Genomic DNA, 25,518 nt, shown 5'->3' on the forward strand with positions numbered 1-25,518 from the left:
AACCTGGCCTTTACTATTGCTCAAATATTTATCTTCTGAGGAGGTGCTACCAAACTGGTTCACGCCTATGGACAGCACCTCAAGAGCTATGAGCCTGCAGTCCCCATCCCAAGGCTTGAGAACTGGTAAGGTCATCCAAAGCACAGTGCGGGGGTGGTGGTAGCGATGGCTGGTCAACAGAGAGAGATGGGAGGATTCATCTCACACACCTTTGTGCTACCTCAAGTTGAGGTGGCTAAAATTCAGCCAACTCTGTCATCAATGGATGGATAGGCACCTCCACGGGCTTATCCATCCCATTCTAACATGGGAGATTAAGACAAAAAACATCAAAGGATGCAGTTTTGCAGCACAGCTGAACCAAAGCAAGAGCTTGCCAATGCACACCTCCCTCTCCACATCTTGCCACTACCTTTGCACCAGGAGAGATGCACACCTGACACTGCCAAGCACCCGCTCAGGAACACCACCAGCAGACCGTTAACTGCACAGCACAGAAACATGGCTCTTACTGCTGGTTTTCCTCCCAGAAGTGGCTCCCTGCGTGGTCACTGTCAATCTAGTGGCGTGGGGTGAGGGTGTGTGGCCAGAGGGTTGGGAATCGGATGGTTGCCTCTGGCATCAGGTGGCTGTTAGCAACTGCACTCAATGAAGGGAAATATTATCCTTTTCTTACAGGAGGAACAGATGCAGGGAGAGATGAACTGACTTACTCAAGGCCAAAAACTCCTGCTAGAAATAGGACAAGGATGCTACAGTCTGCCTTCCCCAGCCCCCAAAAGATATACATGTGAAACCGAAGAAGGGGAAGAGGAGAGAGAAGGGCTATTTCTGATGCGCTCTTTTTGAAATAGCATGATCATTGCCCTTGAAGAAGGCTTACTCTGAACAATCCAATGTCCTTCTCATTTTTTTCAGTGTTATTTTCTATTCTTGTTTCTGAACCACATGGAGTTTTGTTTGACTTTTCATATTCTTCATTCAGTAACAATAATAAAATTAATAACAGCATCCCACACTTCCCACCTCTAACGATCTATAGAAACACTTAACTAATTAATCCTGATGGTATCCCTGTGATAGAAAGAGGTAAGTAAAATGATCAATCAAGCAGTAAGAGGACTCATGTTTGGTAAAATCACAGAAATGACAAATTCACGTCTGTTTTACCTTACTGGCCATTGGGAAATAAAAACAAAAAAATCTCCCAAGTCTTTAAACAAACAGAAAATATTCTGAAAAAAATCAGAATGGTCCTTCAGACCATTTTAATGTCTTTTTGGAAACAGAAATTTCTGCTTTGAAAAGAAAATTTAAATTTAATTAAGATTTAAAAAACTAAACAGATGTGCAACACCTGGATTCACGTGTTTTAGTGTCTTTCTGAAGCCTGATACACAATGGGTTGGATTTCTAATTTCCTGAGAACTGTGAAAAAAACCCAAAACCTAAAAAAAAAAAAAAGTATATAGAGACCAAATCTGAGTGTTCATTATTTCTGAATTACCAGGGAGCTGACAATCAGAAATATGGTATTAGCCCTGCTACAAGGTACTATGACTTCAAAATAGCTTCCTCTTCTGGAACGGATCAGAAAAAGTGATTTGCATAACAGGTACTATTTACCAAATATACTGTCTCATTTTGGTCATTTAAATATAACAACTATTATATGCAGAAGATAGTCTATATTCAGTAATTTTTTCCTGATTTCATAGGGCTAGCTGAATTTTTTTAAGTATCTTTCCAAAATAATTTCACAGTATGAATTGAATAAACATCGGAAGAAGCGATTCTTCCCTTCAGCACTACCTCAGATCATTTAGTAGAAATATCCTTTCATCTCCAGAGGAGCTGGGACAGGGAGGCAGAGGGGGCAACCTAGGCTTTTACGGTCAGCATGGTAGTCACTGCTGCCCTGACTTTCCAAGGTGACCACTTCTGATGATGACTAAGATCTATGCTGTGCTGGATATTCCCAGATTTGTTGCAGTTATTGGCTGCAGTTCAGGAGCTGCAGCCATTTGTACTTTTTCAGAGTGAGGGGAGCTGGGATTTACTGTTGGGAAAGGACTTGCTCCAGGCTGGAGAGCAAATGTTACCGTTGCCTATGTTGCCCCCGAACCCGTCTGTCCGTTTTTACTCACTAACTCTATGCCTGTCCCCTGCTGCAGGATGCAATCGGTTCCACGGCTGGAATTCGGCCAGGAGACCGTGGCTAACACTCCCACCCCATTTTTTATGCAAACTTGATTTATGACTTTGATCTTATTTTAAATAATTTAAAAATTAAATAATTTATACAGTATCGGTCACTTTCCAAGGCTCCTTCCTTTGTTCTTGCTTTGCTCTTCTGCATTTTCCCATCTTCCTAACCCTTTTCGGTCTGTGAACATTTACTTTTCTGCATGGTGGGGCAGCAGTGACGTGAGACAGCTGCTAACTAGTTGTCACTTTCTTCATAGAAAGAAGACCTGCAGGAACTTTTGCCACTGTTGCTTATTTGGGCCAGGACTATATTACCACCATTCATAGTCTGGTTTGATTTTTACTGCTGATGACTTCGGGCTTGGCCACCCCACTGTTTACCAGGCTCTAAGAAGGTATGCTGTGCTGCTCTGGGCTGGAGTGTGTCCCTGCAGGTTCTTTCTCCACTGGCAGCAAATCAAAGGTGGTGCCACCTAGTATCAGCTTCCTTCTGTCCAAGCTTTCAGACCTATACCTCAACCTGGCCTTAACTAAGGCTGTGGAGACAGCTATCAATACCCAGCTGATGTGGATCCACAGTAACCTGACAACAAAAAGGGCTGGTGCCCTATGCATGTGTGAACTAAAATAAATAATTACCCTGTAAAAGGGGAACTTAAATGAATATTGGAAGATATTGCTGAAAAGAAAAAAAACCCAAAGCAATCAAACCCTGGAACAAATTAGTATAGGGGCTCTGAGAGCTTTAGGGAGCCATGAAACGCGACTTGCCTTGAGCTGCATACAAAAGAGGTGAGGTGGGTCTGATGTGACTTTCTGTGCCACTGAAACAGCACAGAGTTACTGCCAAGCTTTGTCTGGTCTGCTTGCAGATGGTACATGAGGAGGGGGGGCAAAAAACACACGCAGAGGAAAACCTCCTTTGCTTCCTGACTTTTTTGCCTCTGGAGCTGAGGCCATATGGCTGCTGGACTCAAGGACTAGTTGCTTAACTGATGTGAGGCCATCGCTGCTATCAAGGTTAAAGTTGTTTAAGCTGAGGTTGAGTGGCTTGGCAGCAGGCAGCAGCAGGGAGTGACCTGTGACATGGCCATTTGCTGAGCTGCAAAGGAGGTAACTTAAAGAGGAGCTGGGGCCCAAAGCAGTGGCAACTGGTGGCAACACTAACGACTATCAGTCAAACACTGATGGACTGAGACCCTCGTTGCCTCTCCCCAGTGGGGTGCTGCTTGGTTTGTAAATCCACGGCTGTCCCCTAATCCCTCAAGCAGCTGCACTGTGTGGGTTTCTGCTGCACTGGCCACCTTGATGCATGGAGACCTTTTTGCAGGAGCTAATGCAGTCCCGGCGATGTGCATGATGCCTCTCTGGGGAAGATTCAGCAAGAAACCGCTGCCTAGGGGACTTGGCAACCTCCTCCATGGGGACGGACCATTAGAAACTATTGATTAACCAGCTCTCATGGGATTGCTTGGGAAGTCTTACACGGAGAGATCAGTCAAGCTTGGACTGCAGTGGGATAACTGGAAGAACAGGTTACGAGTACAAATCAGAGTGCCCAGTGTCTCATGCTAGTCCTGGCCTTACTGCTAAGCACTGTGTTACCATCATACCCCTGTGTGAAAACCCATGGAGAGACAACACACGAGAGAGCCATGTCCCTGAGGCAGAAGGGAAAATAAATAAATCTGATCATCAGCTTTATTTGTACATGGGGAAATGAGACCAGGGGGTCAAATGATTCACCCAAGGTCACACAAGTTGCTGGTGGCAGTGGCATCAGCTGTCACCGCTGTCCTGCTTTTGCGTTTTCACTGTTTCACCTTTCCTCCTCTTGACTTGCCTTAGCTCTTCAACTTCAGTCCGGGCTGACTAAAACTGCCCCCCCTTCCCCTCTCCCCCTATCGATCCCTCCATCTCCCGCTGGCATTTACGAGGTGCCAATCACCCTGATATCTAAGAGCCAGCGTTCTGAGGTGGATTAATCGGACCGAGGGAACATCACACAGCCTCAGCGCTCCCTTCCTTCCCTTTTGTGTGAGCCTGTGAGATGAAGCAGATAGGGAGAGACACAGATAGGGAGGCTGATTGAGAGACAGCATCTGAGCACGCTCTGGGTGTACAGGCGCCACGCGGAAATGTGATCCCATCATTTAGACAGCTCTGAAGTCTCCAGGGTAATTGGTGTCACCAGCTTGTCATATCCAATGGGTCAAGATCTAAAACTTATTATTTCCCCTTATTAGCATATTTACCAGAAAAAAAAAAAAGAGGATGGGTCCAATTCTGCTTTCACAGAAATCAATATGAAAAATATTCATTGGTTTCAAGCGGAGTGGGAGCAGACCCAGCAATTGTTTTCACTTTTCCTTCAGCGATCAATCTTCACTCAAGCACCTAGTCTCATAATGTCCTGTATTATCTGGTGAGAAATAGATGGAGGGAACTTTTGTGATGTAAAGGTACAGACTGCATCCTCTTTTATATTAGTATAAACCTAGGCTGGCAATTAGAAGAATTACTCTAGATTAAAAATGATACGAGAAGAGGTTTTGGACCAGAGCATCAGGACAATGGTGTCTTTACCACCTCTCCAGCTGCCTGATCAATGCCTGTAGTGTAACACTGGAGCCACATCTCCTGCCTGACAATCTCTGCAGATGTTTGTCCCCAGCTGCCCGTGGGTTGCCTCCTGTTAATTCCTCTGGTACATGGGGCACAGATGCTGCGTCCCCCTGCCAGGCTGCTGGCCGCTGACCTGGGCTCAGCTGTGATTTACTGTCTCTTTTCCTCTTCCTGCAGCCTTCCCTGGCCAGGAGGACAGTTAAACACAGCCAGGCTGGGGAGGGGACAGCTCTTCTATCATGTGGGGAGGGGAGCAGGGGACAAAGGAAGAGGCAAAGATTGTCTTTGACTGGGAATAAAAAAGAAGAGGGCAAAGTGGAAGGGAAAATAGAATTTGTCTAGTGGAGAGAGAGTAAAAAAAGTCCAGAATAGCACCAGGGGGTGCAGCTGGGAGGAGAGGGGGAATTTGTGTGGAGCTCTACAACACATCCTCATGACTCTACATGGCTCATGCAAGGGGCAGGCTGGGTTTTACCAAGTGTTCAGTGAGGTCCACATGACACCCAGTGGAGGACAGAAATTTCTAGACCCTCAAGTTAAAAAAAGAACGTGTGGATGTGATGGGAAATCCATAGTGCCAACACATGAGAAGGAAATAGGCAGGGAAGAAAGCAGAGCCTTGCAGTCAGTGTGCTGGAGGGAGTATGGGTACACTGGAGTGTGATCTCTGAGTTGAACCTGTGTTGCCTAAGGCAAGGCATTTGGTCTCCCTCGTTCAGGAAGATGTTACCCTGGAAAATTGGATAATGGTGCTTCCCTCCTGTACACAAATCTAACACAGAGTACAAGAGAGCCACCTTTTACCACCAAACGGATGAAGCACCTAGATGCAGTGGTACTGCCTGCAAATGTTCCTGTTTCATCTGCTCCAGAGAAGTCAACCAAAGTCACCTGGCAGTATTGTGTCTGCCTGCTGCAGGGATCTCCTCTACCTTCTTCTGAAATATCTGTCAGAGACCAAGTTACCTGAACCTGATCTTGTCTTGCAGGTCCTTGTTAATTGTAGCCTAAGGAAAGGTAGTTTTGTCAGAGATATCCATTTCAGGGCTTCGTCAGGAGCCCAGCTCCCTGTACAGTCACAGTGTCTCAGGGGCCCAGGGTCCAGGTTTGGCATATGAGTAGGATACCTGAAGTTAGACAGTGCTTTAAATAGCTGATGCGTTTTCCCAGTGTATTTAAATGGTACTGTTTTGGGGAGCCAGGACTGTATGTGTGCATATGTCCGCTTGTCCATTTTAGTATTATCTAGCATGCTTTCATGAATCTAAAAGCACTTCTGTCAAGAGCTGCCGTTTTATCCTGTGGTCACTCCAAAGGTACCCATGATGATGCATGGTGCAGCAGGGGCCTGGCCAAATGGAGCAGAGAGCCATCACCCCCATCCAGCTCAGTCTGCAGAGGAGATAGCAGAGGAGGGCCAGAAAGGTATTTGTGCCCTCAAAAACCTTTGGCACCTTTGGTGCTGACGTGGGACAGAGAACTAGGATAAGCTGAATTCAGGTCTATTTTATCCAAATCCTCAAAGGCTAGTTGTGTTTGGATTTGACAGCAAAGTGTCTTGCGTGGGTGCACACATGATCACGGTTTGGGTACTGCTAGAAGCAGGTATTGCATCTCTGAGGCTTGCCTGGGAGATGCCCTCACCTATCCTGGATGGCATAGCTCAGTTTGCTCCCATCGTGTAACTATTTTAATGGAGAAATTGCTGGTTCCTCCTCTGCTCTTGTCATTTGAGGACATTTGTTCCTCTGTTTGTGTGCTTTTGTGCAATTCTAGGTGCTGTCCCTGTTCCTGTGAACATGCATAGTGCCAGTGTCTATACTTACTGCCTGTGCATAGGCGCCATATGCTCCAAACTGGATGGCCATGGGGTTGAACATGCCCATTTGTCCTGCCATTTGCTGCATGCGTCTCATTGTACGCTCCTTGTCTGTATCTGCAAACTTCACCACCAGGCTTGAAGAGGCTCCCTGCAGGACAGGAAACAAAAGGAGACACATAAAGGAATTAGCCAGGTACACACCTGCTCATGCAATCCATACATCTGCCACAGATTTGGTAGCATGGGATCCAGCTGACGCTGATTTTTCCCATGCAATCTCTCAGGCCTTTTGAATTGGGCCTTTGCAAGAGGCTGAGAGCATCAGGAAGGAAGGAAAGGACCCTGGAGGGTGAATGACTGAGGCCAGCAGCCCGGTTCCTAGTTTCCTCCAAAATTCAAACTTCCAGGCTGTCATTAATGTGCTCTCTGCAAAAGTTGTTGCCTTATTCTTTCAACATACAGAAAACCTCCTGGCCCAGCAGGTTGTCCTCATCAGAGGACAAAGATCTGGACTCAGTGCAGTAAAATGTAGGAGCTTTTGCTGGATGAATGTGGTAGGATTTATGAACTGATTTATTTTGATGGAATGTGTTAGCTCTGTGCATGCCAGACCCCCTGAGCTGGATCACCCTTTCACACTGCCTTGTCTTGTAACCCCCACATCCAGTGAGAAATCTGTGCCCAGCCTTGGAGACAGGATGCAGTATGCTGAGCAGAGTGCATGTCTCATCACAAAACAGCATCTCTTCAGCACTGTTAAACTAGGGGAGCAAAAATAGTACCTGATGGACCTGAGTTTCCTCTCCATGAACAGTAAGAAATAGAGGCTACCACAAAAGAGCCCACATTTAATGTTACATTTTTCCAGGAAAGCTTTACAATGTTTGGGTTATGTCTGCAGTCAACACTGGTGCAGAACTACAGACGATCATAAGAGCTGACTGCAGAAGTCTGTGAAAAATACAGAGCTTTTGGGAGTGTAAGAAATGCCTCTCCTACCCAAAATGAGATGAAAGGTCAGTAATTGTGATTCTTAAATTTCTGATAGGAGGCAGAGATGGGAAGAAATAGATTACTTAGGAAGGAAGGCACTGATATTTTTTTGGCTGGCTCCAAGGACGTCCTAACTTCGTGGGTTGGTTGATTCCCCACAGCGCGGTCTCCCCGGGGGAAGCGGGATGCAGGGGAGGGGGGATCCGGCAGCCGCCCCGGCGGCAGGCAGACAGTTGCCTCAGGAGCTGGGCTGCCACCGAGCCTGGGGAGATGGGCAGGTGAGCTGTCAGGAGACTGACAAAGAGCAGCTGAAATCATCGCGCTCCCATGGTACGCTTCCCTTTTGACACACTGGTATTCGCTGATGGAAATACAGTCAGCGGGGAAATTTCCAGCTCAGCCTCTGGCTGCGGCAGTAGAGGAAGACCAGCTCCGTGCCAGAGGAGCTGGGCTGTTGCGGGGCCCTCGTTTTTCTAGCAGAGGTGGGATTGCCTGGGGTTGCACAGGGGGAGTGTTATTAACTGGCTTACACTCATCCCTATGTACCTGTAACCAGAAAAAAATAGTCTCAGTGAAAGCAGAGTTGCTCTGCTACAAATTGGGAATAGTGTAGTAAACCACAACTATGGACATACATATATATAAGTCCAAGCTATGCATATTCAATAGCTTCTCCAGATCCTCAGTTATGAATAAAGACTTGAGGAATTAACATGTTTAAAAAAAAAAAAAAACGATCTAAGGCCACACAATGAGCGATGTTCCTCTGGATTAGCAGCCTGTTCTGGGAGGAAGTGATTTTCATTGGCAAAGAATCTTTCTTTTTGACCTGTTAGTCTCTTTCTAATAAATCTATAACCCACTCGAACAATGTGGTGAAGAGCAAGGGGTTGAAAGAAGTGCTTCAGGAAAACAAAGAGATGAAGAGATGAATGCTCTATTGGAGGGTGGAGAGCAGTCTTCAGAAGTTATTATATGAGCAAAACAGAAAGTGCGGGGGCTGGGGAAGAAAAAAAATCTAGCCAAAATTCCCCTGCATTTCTGCTCAAGGCTGGGCGACTTTTCATTTTTTTAAATCACATGATGTAGTTATTGATCCTTCCCCAAATCACACTCTTAATTGCAGCTCATCGACAAATGGATATTTTAATGCATACATTTCCTGCTAATTATCACCTGGACCAGTCCTTAATTAGATTTCAACACTCATTTAATTAACCCTGATCCAAGAGACTGTTTGGTAACCTGAATCTAATGATTTAAACCTATTTGCAGCTGCATTGGAGGGAGGCAGTGGTCCACAGCAGATTGGGCTGTTCAGAGCTGCTGTCGTGATTTGCAGAGCAGAGGCTGCAGCACGGTGGGCACAACGCAGCATGGAGGACTTTGAAACCGCATAAGGTGAATGAGTATTCATCTCTGCAAATGGGGTTTGAAGATGTGACCTGCTCTAGTTAGCAGGACAGAAAAGTGTAAATAGGTTGGTGTTTTCTTCCTTCCCCTTTTCTTTCTGTTTGCCCTGGAAGACTTAGGGCCAGAGAACCGCCTCAGGAAATTGTTGATGCCTCACACTGTTGAAAACTATGCTATTATTGTAGATGGCATCACAAAAACATGGGTAACCTCCACATGACGTTCTTGCCCCTGGAGTGTTCTTCCCTCCTGATGTGAGTCGTAGTGACTGCACAGCAGCCGTTTGACCCAATGGGATCTAAGACTGTCTCTTATGAGATGTTTTTCTGGGTTGCCTGTCACAGCAGGACTTCAGGCCTCTTTGAACATCACTATCATACACACAGGGCAGAAAGGCCATTGGCAAATAGAAGTAAATTAGAGTGCATACTACAAAGAAAAAGGAGAAAAAGGAGGGTTTTTTAAGAGTGCTCTGCAATGAGATGTGCATGTAAGCGGTTAAAGATATGTAGCCAGTAGAGATGCTGCACTGCTTTTGAATATGAAGATTGACCTTGGAATTGATGCTTTCTGTATGTGGTTCCTCATGTGCAGCCCTTTCACGTGGCCCAAAGGAAATCAGGCAGTAAACTCTATCATATCACACAGTGCAGGATTTTCAGCAGAGGAGCCAAACAGCGCTGTTCATCTATAGCAGCACAAGACTACTTTCTACTCCAGTGACTCCTACTAATCCACTGGATAACATTAGAAATGCCCCAGAATGGACCAAATTTTCCATGGGGTAAAAAATGCAGAGCCCTTCATCTGGACTATTTATTGCTTCCACAAGCAGTTAAACCATGGTGTAAATCAGCCGTTGTCTGCTGACAAAGGCAATAGGTCCTGTCTGCTCAGTCATTTATTAGTAATACATAATCTCCCTCTTGCTCTCTCCGGTTGTTGGACTGGACCTTATATTTCGCCAACCCCCAAGAGTGTTACAGCGGGTAAGTCAATAATGTTTGAAAAGTACTTTGAGATCTGTGTGTTAATTCTGCATTTTACCGAGGGAAGGACCTGTTTATTTCTCTACCCTGCAGATCCACAGTCAAAAGAGACTATCATGAAAGTGAGCATTCCTGCTGGTGCTTCTGCAATAGGCTACTTGGAATTGGCATTTATCTCCTTTCCCATCAAATCAACCTCCTTTTTCAAGTGCTTTGATATCTACTGATGAAAAGAATAATATAAGGGCTAAGTATTATTATGCTTTCCCTATTCTCTCTTGGGCCAGCAAGTCTACTTAATATGACTATCTTGCTTCCCGTCCCCCTCCCGTGCGCGGTAATGAATTGCTCCCCTTAGTCAGCAGAGTCAGATGCTCTCTAGACTGGCAGGGCGAGGGAAAAGATGGAGGAAAAATCACTCTGCGCCACACTCACTTTGTAATCCCTAATCAGAGTCCTCTGTGGGAAAAACTAATTTCCCAGCCTGTCTTGACGTGTGAAATAAAGTCATTCTTGAAAACAGGAGCTTGACAGGTCGCTTGTGAAATTTCATATTCAACTAAAAATAAAATATCCATCCATTGATATTTCATTTAAAGGCAAAGGAAAACAAATCTTTTGCCTGGTTGTTGGGACTCTTTAGTTATGGCCTTCCAAATGGAGTGTATACGTAAATTAAGCAAAAGCTTTTCGGGAGACCAAATAATACTCCACGACGTCAGGGAAAGTTGCTTCTCCCTAGAACCATATTCATAGGAAAAGTTTTGTGAAGATATTTCCTTGCGGAATATATGCCTGAATTTTCTTTTCCTGTGAGCCTTATAAGTCTCCTCTGACTCAGTATGTTACCGATCTCTACAGATGGTTAGACAACTTTTTCTTGCAAAACTAATGAATTTGGGCCTAATTCGCCAAAGCGAACCATGTTTAAATCATGTTTCACTTAAAGCTTAGTGAATGTCCTACTGGAGGTAAGCATACACTTAAGTACTTTACTGCAAGGGTTTCTCTCTCATACAGGGGGACTTTTATATCTTGGTTAGCTCAAATGGAGCCAGTTAAAGTTCTGGGCCAAAAATATTTTAAAAAGGCTTGTTACATTAAAGTTCCAGTGACTAAAGCTCTTGAGTGGAAGAGATCTGAATGTGCAGATCCTATTAAACACCTTCCAAAATGCCAGCCGTGCACATGAGCTAAGATGCTTAAATGAATAGGTGCTGCTGGATACTTCTCATTTGGGCAATCAGACTGCCTTCCTAAGTGTCACCACGTGAATGGGGTTGCTTGTGTTGGAAATTTTGCCTTAGCACTGCCTTTGCGACTGCAAGGCAGAGCTGGGAGGATGCTGACCTTCAGCAAGCCATTCAGGGTAGTATTTCCACACAAGGATCCTGGACGTCAGGGCCCGAAAGCCAAAGGAGAATTTCTTTGGTTTGGGCTCTGTCAGATCAGGCCATTTGGTATGATGCCTCCTAAATTTGAAAACGAAGCCAGATTTTTTTTGGAAATGCCTGTGTAGCTCTACTGAAAATAGGGCTGCTGAATTAGCCAGTAGGGGCTTGATCCCAACCTGGGATTTTAGACAAGCAAAAAAGAAACCACTGTCCAATTAAAACTGTAGAGCAGAGGGAATTTTAGCTAGGTAGAAATGTAATTACCCACGCTGGAAGATGGCCAGAGGACCAGGACTAACATCCCTCCCTTCTTGTGAAATATGTTATGTTTTTCTGTACTCAGGGCTTCAATTTCATGTCTCATCTGAAAGATGAGTAGGATGGCAGTCACTAGGAGCGATTTCCACTGTACAGTCCTGAGAGCTGGTTTAGACACACTTGAGACGAGGGTGACAGAGACGGAGCGGGGAAAGGAGGCATTCATCCAGGGCTGGAGTGACAGACCCTTTGATAATGCTGCTCCCTCGGTAGAGGGGATTCTTCATGCAATGTCTAAGCAGAGAGAGTTGCTGCAGGTACTTCCCTTCACAGGTCTCCGGAGCTGTAATTTATTTGGAGTGGAAGCTTGATTTAGGTTTTACTTGCCCATACACTACTTAGCAGGTGTCTCTCTGAGCTAAAGTTATTGCTTTCCACAGGGCAACAGAATCATTGACTCCTGGTGGCACTGTACCCAATTCTAATTAGAAAGAACTCGATATATAACCCGGGTATTAGTATGCCCCTCAAATCAAAGGCAGATATCCAAACAACTTAAACTTCAAAGCAGAGTTCTTCAAGCAGCTCTGCATTTTTCACCTCAGTCTATGGATGATAAAAGTCCTCACAGAATCATTCGCCTTCCTTAATGCATTATGAAGTGGAAAGTGGTGTTATACCGGTAGACTGGAAATTCTTACTGGCTGTTTAGGAATATGAAAGCAATAAATAATTATTTTTTGTCTATTTGAAGACAAACTTAAAATTCAGAATTCAAAAGAAAATGCTACAGATTTCCCTTTCCCAATAGGAGTAGCATAGTTTGGAAAATAAGGTATGTTTAATACTGTATTTACTAAAAATATAATTTCCCTGAAAATATTGTTACAGCAACAAATGGTGACTTGATGTAATTTCCTTTATAAATTATTATTACTATTAAGAAAATGTCTAGTAGCTGCAGCATAGAGCCCCATGAAAGCTAGTATCTGAACGATACTTTCCTTCTAGCTAAATAGGCAAGGATGAAAATAAGAGAAGTGGAATTATTCCAGAGCCATAAAGTGAATTGTCTATTGTCACAGCAAGGCAACATCACAACCAGGTATGGAGCCCCTGATGCTTGGGGACTCCACTCACATGAACTCCACTCTTCCTTGGCAGTTCAGGATAGGGCATGAACAGCCTAAGATGACTTGGAAAGAAACAGATGTTGAGGAAGGGCTGGCAAGCTGGGCAGATACATTTCAACAGTGCATGTGACATAAAAGACCATTTCAGCGGCACTGAGTTGCAAACATGCTGCACATGACTGGGCATCCCAGATCACTGTCATGCTGTATGACTCTAGGCTATCATGGTGTTTGATCGGGATAGTAAGAAGTATTTGCATTTTTGCAGCATATTTAAACTGAAGATCTCCAAGCACTGTACAACCCCAGTGTCATTAATTGATAAATGATTCTGCTTGCAGGGAGGTATCACCCATGCTTTAGTAGGGTGAAGCAGGTGGTCAACTAAAGCTATGAGATGGTGTAAACTCAGTGAAGCTCTGCTGGTTTTGGTGGAACAAGAGGTTGGTTTATGCCGAAAGATCTGCTCTTACTGCATTTCACTCCACCAAGACTGGAGTGTGTCTCCTTGCTGCTGGGTGAGACTTCATAACCACTATTCCTGTGAGTCCCACACAGACCTTTGGGATGGGAAGTCAGGCATATTCCCCTACCTGATTTCACTTGCCAGGGGACATCTGAGGCAAAGACATTGGTGTCTGGTAGGATGTTTTGCATTTGTGAATTTGTGTGGACTTCAATTGAGTGTCTTATCTGAAAGTTATTGTTTTAACCTAAATACACCTTTGCCCTTTAAAAATTAATTTTGGTCTTTGTAAAACACATTTGGGTGATAGCTACTGAATCACTTAATGCCGGCTATGTTTTGGGTAGGGATAGCAATCTACCACTTACTAAGGTCTTTCTGTTTTCCTTACAAGAATGTGTGTTATCAATCCAGACCACACACCTGAGCAGGGCTGGGAAGGAGTGGATTAAAGGGAAACAAGCAGAAGCAACCAGAGTGATTTAATGTTAATCCAGAGCCCACTTAAATCAAAGGGAAGATCCCGCTGATGTAAATGAGGTTTGGAGCAAAAGAAAGAGGAAGGGAAGAGGGGGGAAGAAAGAAACCCCCCCAAAGCAAGCAGAGAGATAAAGACCTAACGCTGACATCTTCATTCTCCTCCTCGGTGGGAAGAGCACATCTTTATTAAAGGAAGGTGGTGATGTCCAGTGGAGCTCCCTCCAGTAGGCTGGGAACACCCCTGCCAGGCAGGGAGTGTTTTAAGCCTCCCAGGCTGGAGGCTTATCAATGCCTCTGATATCCCAGAAAGGTCAGTGCTTGTGAATTATTTCAGCCCCTTCAAGTCCTAACCTCATCCAGATGAGACAAGTGTTGAGTGCAGCGAGCCTCCCAGGCGCTGCTGCCAGCACCAGGACTTGGGCAACGCTTGGTGGTGGCACGGTCTCACTCCCACTTTCCCTCGGCTGCTTCCACAGCTGTTGATTTGGTTCCCAACTTCCCCTAGATCCATAAAAAGATGTTATGGTGCCAATTAAATCCTTTTGTCTAGAGCGAGGCCATGCGGCTCACAAGCAGTTATCCCTCTTATCCCATTTGTAGGCAATGAATGCTGCAGTTTGGAGGGAGCGAGGAAACCCAGGGAAGACGGCGAGTGAAACCTGTCACGTCCCAAGGGTCTCTTTGCTGTCCTACCAGATGCCTGCACAGCTACAGAAATGTGACTAGAGAAGTAAAGGCCGTCTTTAGCACCAGTATGATTCATACACCTTGTCAGGCAGCCTGGATTTCTATTCTGGGACCCAGAAACATGTGATTTATTAGTTCATTTATGGAACAAGGGGTGAGGCAGGGAACACGGTCCTATGATTTTATTTTTTATAGGAAGAATTAAGGGAAATTATGGTAACAGTGGGAAACTGCTGGCCCAAAGGTTGTAGAATCAACTGTCTTGGTGGCAGCAGTGGGGTGGGATAGTCTATGAACCTTAGTCCACCTCCAGCCAGAACCCACCGCCCAAAAGAAAGCGAGGCTGAACTATCAAGAGCCTTTGGATCTTGATGGAAGAAATGACTGCAAATTAACATCTCGGTATTCCATAGCTTCTTTCATCCCAAAGGACGATATATGACTTTATAAATGGTGTTTAGGTAGCATATTCAGAAAAATCATTTGTTACTGGAAGGAGGGCCAGGCCTGCTCCTGGTGAGTTATGAATGTGTTCCTAATGTATTATTATTTTTTGATAGAAGGAATTGGAGTGCTGTGTCTTGCCCTGAGTTAAACAAGCCAGTCTGTGTGTTACACAAAGACATTGCATGCAGTGCACATTCTTTAAAGAGCAGAAGATCAACAGTGAAGAGAAAAAAAATAGGTCTGAGTTGGCGCCTCCCTTCTCTTCCATCAGCTTCTCCAACATCAACAGTGTAAAACGAGGCCTCAGCCTTCTGCATTAATTTAAGCAGATGGACTTGCGTTGATGATACCCCACTCTGCCTTAGATTTTGTGATTTGGGGCAAGTAAATTTAGGGCAAATTTAGCTGTGAGGCATGAAGGGCACCTAGATGCTGGACTCTCATCAACTTTCACCCAGAATTACCTTTGAAAATCCCCCCTTTATATTTCTGTGTTCACGTAAAATTCTAATCACTTTCCCATTTCCTATTTACCCTGACAGCCTGAGGGGGTCAGCCACTCTCTATCTCTCTACTGACTGTCACAAGGTGGCTTTTATTAACTGAGGACTTGAGCCCATGCTGGAATCTAAATGAGAGTAAATTTTGTTAGGTAATTGATACTCTGAATCATGGTCTGTTTAACTGTTATCTATTTGTATTATGGTTTTGTCTAAGGTTCTGTTTATGTTGCCTGGATATTTTGAAGACACCCTTGGGAAATGAGGTGGTGGACTGATGGCTTCAAGTTTGCCCTTCTTAATTTTACGTTTTCCAGATTTAAATAAATATTAAGATTTAGATTCTCAAGTATCCACTGGTTATTACTTCTCTGCTGGGACCAGGAACAAGAATTGCTGTGACTTTGGCTATGAACTGGCTAAATATAATGATTAATTATGTATAAGACCAGTTCATTCCCAGACATTGTATTGTTGCTTTCCCTTAGGGGGACATTCAGATGACCTAATTGCAGCCATTTTGGGTTATCTATTCTAAATCATCAATTACTTAAGACAGACAGATGTCTCTCTGAGGGGCTAGTCCGTCTCCATCAACTGTAAGAGAAGTGTAGATGATAAGATTACAGATGACCCCAAAGTTTTGTACTTTGACCAACACTTTGAGGTAATTCACCAACCTTTAGTTGGTAAGCTGCTGAGTGTGGGAACTTCCCTGGAAGAGGTTTGTATGGTGCTTAGCACACAACAATTCCAAGTAAGACCAACAACCACCACATTTCCAACAGTAGTAGTCTGAGAGGAAATCTGCTAGAGTTTCTAAGAGAGTGAACAGCATGTTCCCGTTGAGGTGAGACCTGCAAACATGAAGCTGTGGCTCCGCACACTCGGCTCACAGATTTGGTTGACTTCCTGAAGATGTGTCTTGCTGGAAGTGGAATATGCTACAAGTTTTGAACTGCAGTCAAACTCCCCCAACTTTGTGGAAATGACAAACCCTCCTTCTGAGCACTAAAGGCTGCCATGAGCCTGAAGGGAGAAGGGGAGTGTGCAGCTGGATGTGTGTGTGTATTTGCGAAGAAGGGAGGAGAGACGAGGAAAGTTTCTCCTATGAAAGAAATGATCCAATTTGAAGCAAGTCCCTCATGGGAAGAGCTGTGACAGAGGCTGCTCTGTTCCTGTTAATTTTCACAGTGCAGCTGTCAGCGGGTCTGTAAATAGTACTCCGTGAAGCCAACACTTCCTATCCACACATCAACCATTCAATTAACAGAAGAACAGAAGAAGGAAATAAAGTGCACCACAGCCTTCTATCACGGCTTTGATGTTTCCCAGCAATTTATGAAAGTGTACACAAATCTAATTACAAGCCCCACTGCTTCCCATTTACATGGAGCTCCTCAAGTTCAGAGCTGTTTATATCAAAATAATTGTTAAAAATACCTCAGCTGATCTACGGCATTGTGGCCCCCCACTCACCGGAGCCGCCACGCTGCTCCTCCCAGGGAGTTTCTGCCGACTCAGCGCTTTGGTGCCAGCGTGCACGCATAATAACAGCCGCTTCCCCGCCGTTCTGCAAGTAAAGTGCCCGGGCTACAACTTCATCATGCCCACGAAGGCCTATTTTCCTTCTTTCCTCCACCTGCTCTGAGCTCCTTCTGCAGACTCTCACTGCTTTCCCTTCCACCCCTAATTCACCTAAATATTCCTTTGCTGTGTTGACAGGGGGTGAGAACAGCTGCTTGGCCAGTTTCCGTAATGGGACTGTGTCTGAAGGCAACTTCACAGTGCTTTGCAAAGTCGTAACTGCACCGTAGGAATGCACAGCAATAATAATAGCAGTCATAAACAGGAGCCGGAGTTGGTTTCTTTGATGGGGTGCCTGAGCATCCAAAGCCAGGAAGATGGGAACCGGTGCCCCATTTGCCATGAGTTTGAGAGAGGGCCACTGCACATGACATATTGACTTTTGTTTCTTGGGACAATTTTTTATAATCTCATATTTAAGTTACTCTCATTTGGTAAACTAAATAGGTGAAAAATTCCTCTAGCTTAGCTAATGGCAATGTCTTACGGTATGAGAGGGTAGATAATACGTTTCATAAGGCAAGAAGAGAATCCCTTCATCTGACTATTAATTGTGTTTGGTTGGGAATTTTGGTGGCATGGGTGGACTTCCAAGGAACATGGTAGGTGCAGGCTGAAAGTCAGCCTTGTTCAAGGTGTTCTGTCATTCATATTTTCTTGATTAATAAAAAGAATAGTAAATACAACAATTAGAGATCTAATCCATCTGTTGCCTAACAACACTGAGCAATAATTGCATAATATGATATAGGTGGTTCCTTAGCAGAGATTTGAAGTTGTTTTTGTCATTTGGGTTGATAAGAGCTGCACAGAAAAATGTTGAAATGAAAGCCCCCAAGTTAACAAAGTTTTGGGTTGCAGTACTTTTTTTTTTTTTTTAAGTTTAACTAAGTTAAATCTTTCTCTGAAAGGCAGACATCTGTTCAGTGCTTGAATCCAAGTCTCATATTTTCCTTTTTTTTCACAAAACCAGGGATTCCATCTGAAAAAGTAATTTGCAGGGAAGATGTTCAGCCAGGCATAGATAGACTTGGGATGTTATTGCCTGGACGCGGAAGGAATGCTGTGGTTTGACCAAGCTGATGCAGACTTCTATATTAAAACAAAAGAAGACTTGTCCTGCCTGATGGGGGAAGCCACCTTACACGGTTCTGGAGGTCTTAATGACCTTAAATTTCATTAAAGAAAGACATAGAATGAACGTACTGCTGACAATCAGTGTGTTAGGCAAGTTCACAGTACACCTAATGGATCAGGAGTCAGAGGACTCAGGTGGGGGATGCCTGGTTTCTGAATCCCAAATTGCTTTAGTTGGGCAGCAAACACCCAGAATGGGATTCAGCTTCCCTTGCATTGGACATGAAGTTAGATGTCCACTCTAAGTTGCTTACTCCTTGCACGCTCAGTGAGGAGGCAGATGCCTCCATGCAGGCAATCTTAAGTACACGTCTGAGGTATATGGGAGGAATCACCATTGGAAGAGAGGTCAAATGAATAGCTTTAATTTCTGACTTGTAGGTGGCTTATGTCAGCTGGTATAGAGTGACCCCAGATCTTTAGCTGCGACAAGATTACTGTGGCAGTGACAAGTGCAGCAGAAGGATGTCAGGGTGGCAAGGGTGTATCACTGGTGAACAAAGGCAATTGTAGACTCTGAGACATCTGCAGGAAGCAAGTGTTTTTAGTTTTTGTTTTTAAGCAATATGGGGCCTTTTTCATACTAAGTTGCAGTTCAGGTAAAGAACCACTATTTAGGGACTGGCAGACCACAGGAAACCGACATCTAAAATTAGCTAAAAAACACACTTCTAGTTGGGTTTGGGTTTGACAAGTTTCAAAATCTATTTCTGTAAAATAAAATTCCTCCAGAGGTATCTATTTCTCTCTATTAATTATAATAGAAACTTAGATGACAAACACTTAGATGACAACCTCAGACATAGTTCCTTAGCTTCTGGATGTCTCAAATTAGGTGAGACGAGTCCCACCTCAGGTATTCAGTTTAACGCCCTTGTGGAGATCTCCATTATAATTAATGAAAGGGCATTGCCCAGAAGGTGGGCCCATCCTAGCACAGAGAGATAAGGGGAAGAATGCACAAATCTCTGGAAATGTCTGTCTCTCTCCTTTCTGTAGGAATCCTAGAAGATGTTTAGAATAGATTACAAACTTTTAGACTGTTAAAGCTAAATCAAATGAATCACACTCTTCACTTCTTCTGAACTCTATGCAGACAATGTAGATAACAGTACTGGTTTACCCCTTCCAGGAATTAATTCACAACAAAAGAAATTCTGACGTGCCATGGTGGGCGAGATGGTGAAAAAGGTGCAACAGTAGTATAGTTTTTAACCCAGTGTACTTTCTGGGTAGGATAAAGGCTGCTGCGATTTAGGTATGAGTGATGAAGCATGGAGGAGAGTTTTTTCTGCGTGGGTGCATGGACAAGGCCATATCTTAGATGTGTTAGATGTGTTGTGCAGAACGACTCTTCAGCATTTGGCTGTCTCCCGGATATGAAGACATGGAGAGAAGGAGAAAACCAAGCTGAAGATGATGCCTAGGTAGGAGCATGACTGACAGGTAGGATGAAAATGTTGTCCACAGTGATTGAGAATGGAGGCGGAGGAAAGAGGAGACAGGGTTTGGGAGGAAAAGTTCAAGAGCTCTGTTTTATACATATTGAGCTTGATCTGACAGCTAGACATCCACTAGGAGATGCTGGAAAGACAGGCAAGATTTTAGTTTGGACAGGAGTCAGTCCTGCAGTTGAGAAGTTAGATCTGCAAGCTGTCACTATAGAAATAGTAGCTGAATTTGTGTTGGTGGATAAGGCTGTTAGGGACAAAGCTTGGATGAGGAAGGGACGAGAATCAAGTGAAGAGACCTGTTTATGCCCCCATATGGATGAGGAAGAGAAACAGGAGGGCACAGAGTAATCAAAGCTATAATTGTTATAAATACATTACAAATACATGCAAAAGTACATGAAAATTATGATCTCTCATAAAGGAGGACATGGAGGTCAAGTAAAACAGTATTGTAAAGTTGATGAGTTGATAGCCAATATGATTTAAAAAGACCCCAAAAAGCTCTCTTGGTAGGTAGGTACAGAAGGAACTTTGGGCCTGCTCAAAAGTCAGGGATTTTGAGAAAGTTATTTCTAACAGCAATTGATTGTGTGAAAAGTGGAAAGTTGTAGACCTGTTTGGTGGGCCCTTAGGAGAAATAAGTGCCTTGCATAGAGAAGTGGGCTTGTGACGGATGGTGGTCAGGCACCTGTCCAAGGAAAGGTTAATAAAAAAAAAAAAAAGAAAAAACTTTCATAAAAGAAAGTTGCCTTTAGAAACTATTAGGCAACATATGTTGTGTGAACAGGAAGTCACAGTAGAGCAATAATCCTGACAGCTGTGGAGAAACAGGAGTCTGCCGCAGGAACGAACGGCTCGAGACCTGACAAGAATGATGATGGATGCCCCGTTGGTAGTACACGAGGACAAGGCAAGAGACATTTAAATTGGCTGAACCACAGGAACAACTTTGAGTTGGCATCGCAGCCGGACAAATGAGGCCGGTCCTAATGGTGAGAGAAATGGGAGGGGGGACTGAAGGAAGATGGCAGCAATGCATCCCTCCTTTCCAAGGACAAGGGCTACATCCCCGTCTCACCACGAGGTGGCTGCATTTCTCTGTGAACATCCAAGCCCTGAAAGAAGCTGCAAACCCTGAAGCACCATGAAAATGAGAATGGGAACAGAGATCACTCAAAGGATTTGGCCCATCTCATTCAAAGCGCCTCAAGCATTTTGAGGCCCTGTGTGAAAAACAATGTGTGCTCCATGTCTTGATCAGGTGGCGGTCACTCAACAGGTCCTCACTAATCTGCTGAGCCATGGTAACTCCCCTGTGCCTGCTCGTAGCTCATGGGACATGCAAGGCAATGCCACGTAACTTAGCTTGTAATGAAGAGGTTGAAATGAATAATTTTCTACTTACTTTTTCTGTGACCTAAGAGTAGGTATGTGGACTGCTGCTGAGGTTCAGCCAATTCATAGGAACTCGTCAAGCCATGGAAACTCGATTGTGAATCTGGGGTGTGCATGTAGTAAGGGTTAAAATATGATGCTTTTTCAAATGCTCAGATTTGGTTATTCAAGAACATTTCTAGAACAGATATTTGAGTCAAATAAGTCAACAGGAAAAATGGCCCCATAAAAACCTGATTGATGAAATGGCCAAATTCTTGATTGTTTTGCACATCCTAAGTTCAATTGAGATCAGCAGGATGGAATAGAAATTTGCTCCCAAGTGGTCAAGAGATGAGTATTTTTTCTTATCAAAAGTGTGCTGAAAATAGGAAGGGTAAGGGCTGGGGAAGGATAAGGATATTTTGGGTATAATAGATCCAAATAAAATCTTCAACTCTCCTTGGGTTTTGTCTGTTTTCTCCCATCTTTCTCTCACCTCTGTCACCTGAGTTTGCAAGATTTTTGGGACAGGAACAGATTTTTGTTACACCTTTTTGTGGTTCCACACCTGTGGAACTGCAATTCCTGATGTCAGTTTATACACTTTATCACTTCGGGTCAAAGTTTAAAAGAAAGTAATTAAAAGTATCTCTTTGACCTGTCTCAGGAAAGGTGCCCATAATATTTCACTATGGGATGTCAGCATCAAGCCCAGCATCTGGTTTTGTTAGAAGGAATCTTTTAGGAAAAGACTCCTAAAAGTACTGTAATACTCCAAAAAATTTAGACCCCCATCTGTAAGGAGATTTTTTTCAATAGTGCCACTGGTAAACATGTACTATTTTAATCTGATTTGTGTAAGATGGTGTTCCAAAAAATGAGATCTTGATGGTTTGCTACTTTTAGAAACCTTTTCCCCTGTAAAGAATTTTCTGTTTTCGTCCCTGCAAAGACCTAGAAACAATCTGCCAGGTCCATTTTAAACTTATTTGGATAAATTCATGAATTTACATTAGAGTCTCTTACTGAAAGGGAGATTTTACACTCTTAAATATCTTTTATTGAGCTTCCTGCATCCTTTCCAAGTTGTCGGCATGCTTCTTAGCCTTTCATGATTTACACTGTGAATAATTAGTAATAAAAATAATATACTGTTATAATAAACCAAAACATATTGGACCAGATTGTCTCTGCCTGCTGACAGTGGAATGTCTTACATTCCTCTGGGTCTGTGTGATGGTGTACAAATATAATTTTGCATAGAAAATACATTTCCATTTCTACTTTCCTGAACTATCAGGAAAGGCTTGAAACCCCATATTACTAGATATTTATCCAAGTGGAATGATCCCTCAAATGTTTACTGGAAGATTCAGTAGTTGGTCTGTCTTTCAAAAGTTGGATGTAGGGGACCACATTTATGCCTAGGTAGGTACTTTTGTAGTAGCAGTGAGAGGTGCCCATCACTGTGTGATTTGTCTCTAGCTTCTAGTGCTATCACGTGAACATGCTGCTCTCTGCTGAATGCTAGCAAAAAGTTCTTTATCCTTCACCCCCCAAAGCAGGGACTCTTTGGGGACAGAAAACAAAGAAGCCCTTAGACACAAGTTTCTGCTAGATTCATCTCTCTGAAACTTGAAAGGTTACACTCATGGCGAGTTTGACCCAATGTTTTTGGCATCTGTGAACCATCTGTCTTTTTTTCAGGTCATCAAGATTGCTGGTGACAGAACACAGCACCCCTTGGGGTTCTGCGCCTATGTGAAATGACAGCGTCATCCTGGCCTTTCCACTGATGAGTTAAGCACACCCAAGGCCCTGCATGCCTGAGCTGTTATCCATTCTTCCCAGAAGATGAGTTGTAGAGCATAGATAAATCATCCCTTCTCCTCAGTCAGGCCACAGGGCAGGAAAGGCTGGACCGATCCTCACTTGCCCGTGCTACAGAGCTACTCACCGGCATTGTCTGGCTGCCATGCAAGGCATTGATGGCTGCTTGGGCCTCCGCATGTGAAGAGTATTTCACAAATGCACACCCTGAAAGAGGAAAAAGAGGAACGTAAGAAAAGTTGCATTGGTACCTTGAAAGTCAATCTAGCTGAGTATCCTGTCCTCAGAACTGGCCAATAAAGGTAGTGGACAAAGTATAACAAGCAAACATGCTCCTGGCTATTCCTTCCCAAAGTCCAGTCGTTGGCAGCCTGAGGACGTTTTGAGGCAAAGCCACATCCAGAATCCCCACACTGCTTGTAATGGGCGCTGACAGACCCAAACTTAGCAAGTTCTTTTTGAATCCACTTATCTTTTAACCTCCACAACTTCCAATGACAGTGTTGCACAATTTTACAATTTATCGGGCAAAAATGAATTTCCTTTTATTTGTATTGGACTTAATGCTGAATGCTCCTCCCTCTGGGGTTATGAGAAACAGTAAGGAAGTGTGTAAAAGTTATCAGAAAGCTACATATACTTGTTACAAGCAACAACAGGTCAGCTGTATAGAAGACATTCAGGTTACTCCAAACCACAGGATACCTTATTATATCACTGTCTGGTAAAGCTCCATGACAGACTGCTCAGAGCTTGTCTTGGCTCCAAGCAGCCTTGGTCTCACAGAGCGTAAGATAGCTTCTGATGAAGAAGCTGGGATGAGAGAGATCTGCAGGTGATGATTGCCATCTCGCCACCACTAAAATCTGAATCTTATAGTCTTTCACCGTGAGCTCCAGAGCCAGTGCCTGTATAGGTGTTTTCCTCCGGACGTTAGAAAAAAGTAGGCAATGTTTCTCTGGCCTGCATTACCATGTAAGGAATCTCTCACTGAACTCTTACATAAGGTTTTAGGGCAGAAAGGTGCCTTTATGAATAAGTGCTAGAGTGCAGAAATGATCAACACTTCAAAGGGTCACATGCACCACTAGAGTGGGGGAAAGTATTGCTAACACTCTTAGCTACAAGCAAACTGACTCAGAGAGAGGAAGAGTAATTTCCATATGCTAAGGCGGTTTTTGGAACAGATTGGGAGAGATCTGAGAAGTTCTGGCTTCCATCCCCTTCTATTACTACCAAAGACTTTTGAGCTTTTAATCAATTTGCAAAGCCCTAGCTGTTTCCCTGAAGGGGTGCAGATCACCGTACAGGGAATGCCAGTCCTGACAATGGGACAGCTCTCCTTTATTCCCTTTGCAGAAACCCTTTAGAAGGTCCACACACCCTTATGGATCCACACAGTGTGAAAACTAAAACATTAGAACACTCCACTTGCAAACTAGAAGAAGGAGCCCCGAAGGTCCCCAAAATCATCACTACAGGCTGATAGAAGTGAGATTGAAGAAAGCAGTGATAGTCCCTTCTAAAAATATTACAGACATATGAAATTAGCTTACAGTTAGGAGCCCTTCACTTTGCATTACCCTCTCAGCACTGTGCTCAGACTGTATTTCAGGAAAAGCACACTGATTGTTGCTAATAGTTGGATCTAATTTATAAGGAGCTGAGAGGAGACAATCATGAGAAAATGAGCTAGATAAACTTCAGCTGGAAACAATAGGGATCAATTATGACATAATCGCAGCCCAGCATTCCCAGGCTCCTGAGATACTATGCCTTCCTCTTCATTAATCAGAGATAATCCAGAATTAGGGTGTTTAATTATTTGCAGAGATTCTTTTGTACTTTCTGCCTCTAAAAAGAAGATGCTGATTAGTAAATATACAAAAGCTTTCCAGCTCCAGTCACCCATCACATTTAGAGCAGGATTTTTGGCTGCAGTGTTGCTGTCATTGAAGGCTTCAATCTCTTCAGGTGAAATTCACCCCCGTGCTGAGGAACCTGATGGATCAGTGGAACTGGGTAAAGGTGGGAATGAAAGGAGCAGCAGGCATTTATCTTGTTTAATACCCAAGATGCTAATGGGATCCCTCCTACAGCTTCCAGTAGGTTTTGAGGTAGCAGGACAAGTGAAAACTCTGCTTTCACTGGTGTATGGTGGCAAGGAATAGCAGAGATCCCAAAATTTTGGCCCTTTTATTTGTGTGTTCAATGGGATGGCTTCTGTACACAACATCAAACGTGCGCATAATCTTCTTCCCTCCCATTTTCACCATAACTGACTCCAGGACCTCATGAGCCGAGGACACGAGTCATGCCACCCTCCTCAGAACAATGGTGTCCCTTTGACAGGAGCAGATCTGAAGTTTGAAGGGATTATTGACACACAGAGAGATATATAACCTGTGCTGAACAGGGAGATACAAGTGGTCAAATGCTTTTTCTTTCCTTAATTCCAGACTACAGAGCTGAAAGGGCTGCTCTGACTGTCTTGTCAACTTGGAGGAGACTGCAGAGTCAGGGCCTGAGATTATAATTGCAGAGGGTGTAAGACTCCTCTTGTGGAACTTCTGGTGCCATGGGAAATCTTTACTTTCTGAGCGCCTGAAGTAGACAACTGCTGAATGGAGAAAAAAAACGGAAAAGAAAAATAAAAGAGACTGTCCAGAGAGCAGCAAGGCAGACCCTGTGGGTCCTGCTGGCTTGCTGAACTGGATC

The 25,518-nt window shown here is 43.9% G+C and overlaps 1 protein-coding gene across 1 annotated transcript in view; it reads right to left on the reverse strand.

Moving 5' to 3' along the window:
* LOC142075747 (CUGBP Elav-like family member 4) overlaps nt 1-25,518 on the reverse strand; it is a 719,152-nt gene that overhangs the window by 78,545 nt on the left and 615,089 nt on the right. Inside the window, exons 5-6 of the mRNA XM_075137566.1 lie at nt 22,928-23,007; nt 6,660-6,803 (exon numbers count right to left, since the gene is read on the reverse strand). Coding sequence (XP_074993667.1) covers nt 6,660-6,803; nt 22,928-23,007 — 224 coding nt within the window. The remainder of the gene's footprint in view (nt 1-6,659; nt 6,804-22,927; nt 23,008-25,518) is intronic.

Source organism: Calonectris borealis, chromosome Z, assembly GCF_964195595.1.
Source record: "Calonectris borealis chromosome Z, bCalBor7.hap1.2, whole genome shotgun sequence".
NCBI classification, from domain to species: Eukaryota; Metazoa; Chordata; class Aves; order Procellariiformes; family Procellariidae; genus Calonectris; species Calonectris borealis.